Source organism: Heliangelus exortis, chromosome 20 (genome assembly GCF_036169615.1).
Source record: "Heliangelus exortis chromosome 20, bHelExo1.hap1, whole genome shotgun sequence".
Taxonomy (NCBI): Eukaryota; Metazoa; Chordata; class Aves; order Apodiformes; family Trochilidae; genus Heliangelus; species Heliangelus exortis.
In genome coordinates, this window is record NC_092441.1 from 11,207,447 (window position 1) to 11,217,189 (window position 9,743).

General features: G+C 38.2%; 1 protein-coding gene across 2 annotated transcripts in view; it reads left to right on the forward strand.

Annotated features, from left to right (window-relative positions):
• Positions 1-9,743, forward strand: part of OGFOD3 (2-oxoglutarate and iron dependent oxygenase domain containing 3) — a 29,438-nt gene that overhangs the window by 14,845 nt on the left and 4,850 nt on the right. The window contains exons 8-9 of one of the 2 annotated variants that reach the window (XM_071763863.1): positions 3,151-3,274; positions 3,408-3,617. In XM_071763863.1, coding sequence (XP_071619964.1) covers positions 3,151-3,274; positions 3,408-3,412 — 129 coding nt within the window. In that variant the 3' untranslated portion in view covers positions 3,413-3,617. Of the gene's footprint in view, positions 1-3,150; positions 3,275-3,407; positions 3,618-9,743 lie in introns of those variants that run through there. The other variant, XM_071763862.1, reaches the window with a different exon arrangement.

A 9,743-nucleotide genomic window follows, 5' to 3' on the forward strand; every position in this document is an offset into this window, starting at 1 on the left:
ATGTTCTCTTTACTCTACTGCATGTGTTTTGCATTGGTAAATGCATAAAATGTTCAGATAATGATATATGAATAAGCAACCTCACAGCTATGTGTTTGTACCTAGATCTCTCCTATAATCACAGTTTTTTTCATTTAGAAGCAAATCTGTTTCCATTTAGATAATATTTTCCTTTGTAGGAAACTACTTCTCTGTTATGGCATCCTGATAGTGCCTGTACATGATGGACAGCAGGCTGGATGTTTTGCTGGTTTTATCCATCTGTTTTGTCCACATTTTGTTTTTTTTTCAGGCTGTTGAGGGAGCAAATAAATCAAGTGATAGGCCTTGGCTTTTTCTAACCTACCTCCACCTACAAAATAACCCCAAAACAAACACAAGATGTATTTTCTTAACCTTGCTATGCATTACCTAAACCTTAGTAGTTTTTATACCAAGTAATAGAGTAGTATGATTTATGACAGCAGTGAAGAGATGATTAGCCCAGTTGAAGCAGGAAACAAACATCTTCTTCATAATCACGTAGGATTTCTCCTGCCCCTTCTTTCCCCTGTCCCCAAATAGCATATCTGCTGTAAAATATGAAAATGTGACTTCTCTGAAATGTCAAGGGGTTTTTTTTTGAGAAAATTTTTGCTTAGAGCACTTTGGGAGTTAAAACTGTTGCTTGTCCTGCTTATTCTATATAAGTAGTTTGACCATTTTTAACTTCTGTAGCAGCTGACTTGTGCAATAAGTTGTTTGTATTGGGAAAGCTAGAGCATTCAGATCATTGAAGTGCTTTTTGTCTGCACCCTACACTTGATCTGGGGTAGAAAATAGTTGCCAGACAAGAGCATAAGTACTCTTATGTGGCCTCCAAAGTAAGTGTGAAGGGCTGAAGAAAAATCAGCAAAACTCAATATGTTAAATATTTTCCAGTTTGTTGGATGCTTTTGTATCGTATCATTATTTGTGCTTTCCCCTTGGAGTAGAACTTTATTTATTCTGCATAATGATTAACTGGGAAGGGTCTCCTAGAAGACTTTGGGATTTTTATTTCCTCTGCCTCTTTCTAAAAGAAGGGTAGAATTAAACCTTTGAAAAGTGAGTCTGACTTTTTTTTTTTTTTCTTTGTCTGAGACTTGGTTCTAAGATGTAGGCTTCTTGGAGCACATAAGCACCTCTTTTACATTTTTCCTCATAGTTCTGAGTCTATTGCAAATATATATCTTAATTTGAATATCCTTGGTTTGGAAGATTTTAACTGTATAATGGACCAGTGCAGATCTATTGTATCTGTGTGAGGCTCTGTTTTTTTTTCCTAAAAGTTGTTTGGTTTTTAGTAACATAAGAATGGAATCCCTGAAGTTGCCTACTCATTTAATCTTGTTGAATTTACAAGCTTCTAAATCAAATAGACTGTTGGCTTCAGATGTGGAGTTTCATCTTGGATGGAGCTGAGCCTGTCAAATCTGATTTATAGTGGAATTGCTGTTGCATGCTCAGCTCTGACAGCAGTGCAGTCATGCAATCTTCTCCAGCAGAAGTAATGTGGGACTTGAGGATTTCTGCAGTCCCCTGCCTGGGTGTGTAATCCTTCACAGAACTGTCAGGCTTCCTGAGAAGGATCACTTTTGGTATGTTCTCCATCTTGGAGACTGCACTAACAAAGCAAAGATTGCTGTACCTCTGAAGAGTTTATTAAAAAAAATGAATGCATTAGACATGTAAGTGTAAGTTCAGCTTTTCCTTGAACTTCTTTGCCGTGCAAATGCTTTCACTGGCTGGAAAACTTCCTTAAACTGATTGGAAGTTTTATCACCAAATCAATGAAGGGGAAAATAACTTTGCAAAGCTGATGGCACAAGGAGCGGGCTGTAGACGTGCTTCAGTACCATGTGCTCATTAATTCCTATTTATTGCCTGGTATTGCTGCTAAGGTTTGGGTAAGTATGGGGAAAGGGGGCTCACCAAAACATTTCTCTCATTCTTGTGATTCAGACTGTGTAGTGCAGCATATCACCACATTTGGCTTTTTTCCTTTAGGCCCTTATGGTCAAAATAATAAAATGAGTAAGAATAAAAATGTCTTCCTATTCCATCTGCTGCTATGTTGTCTTTAGTCATTGCCCTTACAGAATAATACATACAACTGCTGCTGAGCCAAAATTTAACTGGCACTAATGAATATAACTTAGAACAAAATTGAAAACATTTAAAGTATGGAAGTAGCACCTACTTCTAATAGTCACCAGGTCAGTTAAAACACTCTGTAAATGCTGTATATTAACACAGTACTACTGTGCTGCACATCTCTATATTTGACAGTGTCATGAAGAACTTGAGTTGTGATATGCTGTAAAGAAATTAGAGAATGCAGCCACTGGTATTAAGTATATTTAGCAATGTGTAGATATGAAAAGGAAATATTTTTTGTGTCAGCTTAACTCTTAAATATTTAGATAGCTTCACTCTGAACATGTTTTTTTTCCATCTTCAACATTACATATTGAGCAAAAATACTACTTTAAAAGGAAGGAAAATCACCTTGTTATACTTAAAACTGAGGTGTTTGGTCTGTAGGCTGAGAAGAAGCAGAGACCTTGAAAGTCACATTTGAAGGTTTATAAACAAAGTTGTATGGAAAAGAGTGGAAGTTCCATATTTGTTCCAACAAATGTGTTTATTTGGAAGGTCTGATTCACTGTTATAATGAAGCTCCTTCTGCATGGTATCTAGTGAAAGAGGAATAAGTGAGGCTTCCAGAAGCCTATAACCATGATTTAAATTAGTCAAAGGCTGTTCTTGGTTCTCATTAGCCTCACAGTGAAGTTTTATCTTGAAATAGTGTAGATTGATCTGAGCCCTTCTGTGTTTTTGATACAATGCAGAAGTGTAACTTGTGGCACTATGGTGTTCTTTTTGCTGTTTAGTAGACCTAGGATGATAGAATTCAATAGGGGGGCTCTAATTGTAGCAACTAATAGAAACAAACCTAACAGCCACGTAAACAGAATAGAATCAACTAATAAACATACCTCATTCCTAGAACAGAATGCTCTCAGCTTTGAGAGACCCCTTTATTAAATATGTGAAAACCAGCACATTAGAGATTTGTGGTCTGCAGTTGCGGTTTGGTAATTTCTGGTGCTGATGGTTTTCTCCCAGGTAACTTATGGCTCTTTTGACTACACATCACTGCTCTATCTCTCTGACTACACTGAGGATTTTGCTGGTGGAAGGTTTGTCTTCATGGATGCAGGTTCCAACAAGACAATAGAGCCCCGAGCAGGTGAGAGTCTTGGTTTGTCTGTGCTGAGCAAGGCCAAACCGTGCCATTTATTAACTGCGTGGGCTGGGAGATGCAGTGGGACTTCTGTTTGTGTCAGCAGTCACTGTGGAATAATGCAGTGTTTTGTCTTCAGATTAGTTACATAAAAAATGAAGATTAAAAAGAATTAAAATGTGGCAGCAGTTCTGAAGTGTCTGGATTTGAGCCACACAAAGAAACTTTCTTGAAAGCTGTCGGATTGAACTTCAATTCAGTTAGGACACCTTAGCAGGTCACTATGTATCAAGAGCCAAGATAACTGTGTGACTACAGCAAATCCAAAATAAAGCAGTTTATTTCAGACTGTCTGGACTGAAATTCTTTTACTGTTCAAGGTGCAGCTTAATAACCTGTAAATGCTGTGTGTTGGGTGTGAAGATTGATTACCCCAGTTCTGCTAACCTGTAGGAACATGATAAACCATAGCAACTTAATTATATCTGCTTTCATTAAATCTGATAGGGATGAGCATTTTGATGGATTTCAGTTATAATTTAAGAAGAGAAAAAAATTTCCTTTAAAGGCAGTTTAAGATTTTTCTAATGAGTGGATCATTTAAAACTAGAATTACTAGGGGCAGTTTGCCTAGAAAGAAAGAGTATGGAGCCTACAGCAGTGTAACCTTTTGTAATGCAAGTCCAGTCACACATTTGCAGAAAAAAAAAAAATCAAGGACAGCTTCATGTTTCTACTGTGTTCTGCTTTTTTGTTATTGTTTGTTTTCTAGAGAGAATAGATGGAAATTTACTCATTTAAAGATGGCCTCAATACTTGTCTGCTGACAGGCATTAACCCAAGCAGAAATTACTTCTGACTAATGCTGCCTGCAAATGGGGATGAGTGTGGGGTTCTTTTTTCTTTGTTTTTTACTTACAAATCATAGTGATCCACTCACCAGCAGTAATGCTGGCTTACATAAACTCTGAAATTATCTGCCTTCTGGCTATCAAGAATTGTGTGCTTGATTATTCTGGCTTTTGTGGTTTCGAATAAACCCTGAACTGAAAGTATCATCTAGTGCAAAATGCTGCCACACCAGTATTTTGAAAGGGAACAAACTAAACCATTTCATTTCCAGATGCAGTTCTAAGATTAAGATGTTTTTCTAGCTGTAGAAATCTTAGTTGAACTCCAGGTAGCTGGGAGGACTTGCACAGTCCAAGGACACAGTAGAGTTGCTGTATGCAATGTGCCCCTGACTTAATTTCATAAATTCTGCAGCTGTGAAATTGCTTCCATTCAGGCCCACCCAGTTAATTTTCAGGCTCTGCTGCAAAGTATTTGCTCTTTAGGTCATTTTTGGGGAGGCATGGAGAGCAAACGAAGTACAGCAAGATTTTTGACAGCACTTGGTTTGGCCATTCCCTTTCCCAGCTTGTTGTATTGCCAGTATGTGTGCCATGGAGCTGGTTAAACACACCTTTTAAAGCAAACAATGTAAGGCTTATAGGGAATGGGCTATTCTGAAAGATGAAGAGGCACATGGTGTGTTCCTGGGGATGCCCTACACCAGGACAGGAGTTGGACTTGATGATCCTGATGGGTCTCTTCCAACTCAGCAGATTCTCTGATCACAGGTGCTACATGGACACAATAAAATGAAAGTTTTAATGGCAGCTAAACCTTTGTAACACATTCCTGTTTAAACATAGCTGTCAGGAGCCTTGAGATTGTGTTGCTGCCTCTGGTACAATCTAAATAACTACTAACATCCTGTGGGTAAAAGAGAAGCTTTAGAAGTGAAGCACAGTGTGAAGGCAATTCCCCTTAGTTTTCCTCTTTCTGATTAGATGTGGCTTGTGAGAGAATGCCAAGGAGAGAATGACCCCAGGATGTTTTGTGTTGCTGGTGCAAGATGATGTATTTTTCATGTTCAAAATGTTCTTTTGCAGTGTGATTTCTCTCCTTCCCCCTTTGTGGGTTTCTTATTTGGTTTATGTTTCTTTTGATCCTTTGTGCTTCTCTCATCACTCCAGCCTAACTTCTAAAACCACGTCTTGATAAGCTTTTATGCTTCTCATTTAGGAGATTTGGGCATTTTTAGAGAGAACTGTGATAATCACTGGTTTGGTTTTGGTGCTCGACAGCTAATTTATCTTCTCAGTACTGCTAATCCCATTTCTGTTCTTAAACCTGGCACTTCTTGTCTCAAGTAAGTCTGCATTTTGAGAACCTGGTCCTGTGTGTCAAAGTGTGCACAGTCTTTTTGCTGTGAGCAGTACTTTGTTTAAGTGGCAGCCATTGCAGTAGGGAACTGAAAGGCATTGTTACTGATGCAGCAGAGCACAGGAGCAGTAATTGGAAATACAAAAAACAGACAATGAAAATAAAGCCTGGTGGGATATCCTGTGTTTGGGAGTGCTGCCTTGGCAAGTCCCACTGCTGCTTTGAGTGCTTTTGCAGCACTTCCCATTCAAGGCTTAGGCTCATCCAGACAGTTAGTGACAGGGAGAACTGTTTTGTTAGAAGTGGAGCCTAATTTAGAACACTTATCACTTCTCTAAGTATATGTCACTTGTGGATTGTGTAAGAAGTCTGTAAGTCCTAATTCTGAAGTATTTGAGTGTAAGGCTCCCACAGCATGGTCTATAACATTGCCAAGTTCAACATTAACAAACATCCTAGCTTTCAAAAGGAATAGTAATCTATTAATATAGAGGCTCTTGAGATTTTTTTTTTTTTCTTTAACAGACGTGAACAAGTCTAACTCATAACCAGCTGTGGCATTAAAGGAACACATCTTTGTTGTGCCCTGATGAGCTTCAGGTCTTGAAGTCAGGACCACTGTCTGCTGCAAGACATTCACTGTACCATGAATAAGAAAATTCTTAGCACCAAGTGAAGTTCTCCTTTGAAAAAAAAAAACATTTGTTTGGACAGAGAAGTAGTTTTGAAGTAGTATCTGTTGCTTTTAATTGTCTTTTTGTTCTATTTCCAAAACTGACATTTTGGCATTTTTTTCCCCTGCTTTGCACCAGGAGATGTTTGGGAGACTAGAAGAACTAGAGATGTTTATATTGAGGCCCCTCAAAGCAAAACATCCTTTTCAACAGTAACTTTACTATGCCTGACTGAGACCTGTTTTAGTGTTCTTCAAAATATATGGGAGGATTAAGAACAAATGGTAGACTTTTAAGGCATTGTTTTTTCAGTGGTGTGCTTTCTTCTACTACTAAATTTGTCAGGGTAAACCATCTTTAAAGTTGGAGAAGTTTGGAGAGTCATGGGGACTAACAGTATTGGGTCACAGACTTCATTTCATGATGGAACACTGCAGGTGGAATGAAATCTCAGTACCAGTTGTGTGTTTCTTATTTGCAGGTATATTTCTTGGTTTAAGGTCAGCTTTGCTGCACTTATTTTCAACTCACAAAGGAGTTTGTTTTTCATACCAGTTGTTTATTACATAAGGGTAAAAGAAAAGGTCACAATCATTTCCTCTGTGTACTTGTAGAAGAAAATAATCTATGGTACAAAATGAATCCTGTTCATTGGAGAGTGAAATGTGACTTCCTTGAATATCAAACTTAGCATATATAGCTGTCAGGAGTTTGTGTTTCTGAAAGTGTAAAAATATTTGAAGGTAAGAGCTATTTGGGAACTAGTGAAGTTGGATTTTTCTTCATTTAGAATGGAAAAAATCTATGCTCAAAACCTGAGCCATTACTTATTCTGCTCAGGTGAGGAAAAACATACATTCAAGAATGCACATGGAGCTTTGTCAGAGGGCAGGAATAGGCTTCAGTGTCTGGGTGTACATTTATTGAGACAAGTGTAGCTTTTTTGCAGTGATTAGATACCACGTGACTCTCAGATCCTGCAATTGTTATAATAAGTGGAGCCCCCCAAGTAAAGTGGTGGCCATTTGTTCTGTCTTTATTGTGCTCTTTAAAAACATCAGTTTGGAGGCATTCATTAGAAAAGTGATGGAGTGCAGCTGTGACACTGATGGAGTGCAGCATAGTGACACAAAGTGCAACGACATGAAAAGCAAGTTTTCCAAAGTCAGAAGTCCCACAATAATCTTCACACAAGGTGTAAACTGTGTTTAAAGCATATATTTTGTAATCCATTTTATATCACATAATGATTTATTTTTTGCCCCCACTAAGCATGGGTAGTCAGATCTGTCTGTACAGTCAATCCCCATCTCCAGATTCACTCTAGATCATGGTAATCTGACATTTCAAGCTTTAGTTTTGCTCCAGTCAGTAAAACTGGAGCAGATCTTGATGTTAAATCAGTAACAACTGAAAGTCGAAAATGATGTAAAAAAAATCCAGAGGTCAATGTCAGTCCTAGAGAAGAATAAATGGAGCCAGCACTAGCAGCTGCAGCAATAACCAGCTCTGCAAAGCTCATGGGTTGTATAACAGCAATTCCTACTGCTTTGCAATACTAATCACAAATTGCCTCTGTTAAGATGATTGCAGAGAAAAATGGTAGAAAAAGGAGGATCTGTTGCAACGGTGAAAAAAATTGTAGAAAATAGCTTAATAGCTCCTCATTTCCTTATAGAACTCTGAAGGCTTGCTTGTGGTTTTGTTTTCCATGGAAGGATAACTGTCCTCCAGACTTCAGTTCTGTATTCCAGTTGTGCTTGGTAGTAGGTTTATGATGGCATAAAATGAAATAATCTTTCCTGCGGGCCCATAAAGTAATAAGTACCTGGGATGTGCAGGTCAGACCTACACTTATATATGAATTACTTCATATAAAATACACTGCCTTGTTGAGTGCAGCTGGTAGTGAGGATTGCAACAGTGATTTTACACTAGCTGGACAACTGAAAGGATGAAGGGGGAGGAAGGGTGGACAGGGGGAGTTAAACATGTGCCTTGTGTTAGTGTTCCACAGAGCATTGCAAAGTACTGTCAAATATTGAGTACTGGCCTCCAAGGCTTTTTTTTACTGGTATAAAATACTTGGTAGACTGAACCTGATGTGATTTCATTGCTTGCTGCCTGAGACTTTTTTTATGCAATGCATATGCAAGCCAATATTTCACAAATTTTATTTGATACAGCTGGACAAATATGCAGCAAAGATGAAGGCATAGGGAGAGAGCAGAGGAAAATCAGCTTCAATCAGTTACTTGATGGAATTCAGGTAATCTAACAGAATTGATAAAATACCAAATTAGCTTCTAGTCCAGCTGTGCTACACTGTATAGTTCAGTAATGCTGTCCCATTTCTTGGTTCTGAAGCTTTGAGTGTTAATGTCACACATCCTAGGGCTAACATGAAGCCTTTTTGTTCAAGGGCCACTTTTTGAACAAGAAGTGGGCAGCAGAAGTTACCCTTGTGGTTGTGCTTTAGTGATATCCTAAATGTAAGGATCAGTTCCTTCTCTGTTGGAAATACAATGCTAGAACTTAGGCATCCACAGGATTTGAACACTTTGTTCTTAGAAGCTTCTCATGGTGAGAATAATGTGCAGGATGGAAACTCCTCTGATATTTTAAGCAGCAAACTGCTGACAGGAGAGAAGCAGGCAGAGATTCAGCTGAAGTCTGAAAGTGCTCATGTCTACTTCTAGTAGGAAATAGTTGACTCAGTTTCTTAAACTGTAGTTTGGAAGTTTTCCGTCCATATGCTTCTGTATTTAAACAGAAGCAAGTACTTGTAAATATATTGATAATACTTCTGCAAACACAAACTGGCTGTGGGGAGTTGTTGTCATTGTGATTTTATTTATAATTGCTGTCTAGTAAATAAATTTGGGACAAGTTTGTAATTAGACTTCATTAGACCTGTTGCAGTTTTATTTATTTATTTAGACTATAGGCTTTTTAATGCTTCTGTACTTTGCATAAATGTAGCAAAGTTGTTAAAGAAGCTTGTGCAGCCTCTCTTCACCACAGATCAGGGCACTCCCAAATGCTGTCATTCCATGTTACTTTTGTGGGGTTCAGATAAGTACTTGTATAAAGTTCATTCCATTCAACATTGATTTGTAAGTAATTGAATGAGTGCATCTGTTAAATAAGGTTTGTACTGTGTGATTACAGAAATTATTATTTTCTTAATGATTATTGGGTTATTTCTTAATGATATGGTGGGTTTTTTTGGGTACTTTACATGAGAATGAATTGGCAACTGATCCTAAACAGACGACAAGGATGAGAGCACAATTGTGTTTGTGCAGTTCCCTGGGCAGTGCTTCAGCCTTGGTATCATTCAGCAGATGAGATGCAGTTTTTTCCTTCTTTCATGAGTAACATTTAGAGCTGATAAATGTTAAGTAGACAGTCAAATCTGTCAGTGTATAAGATGAAAGATGTTGAATAGATCTGTAGTGCCAAATACATGCTTCCTTTTCATCTGGCAGATGAGTTGCTTCATTTCCTTCTGAGGAGCAGCTCAGTTTTTCCAGTGCCCCCAACCTGCTGCCATGGACAGTGGATGGAGATGACACCTCTTACCTTTC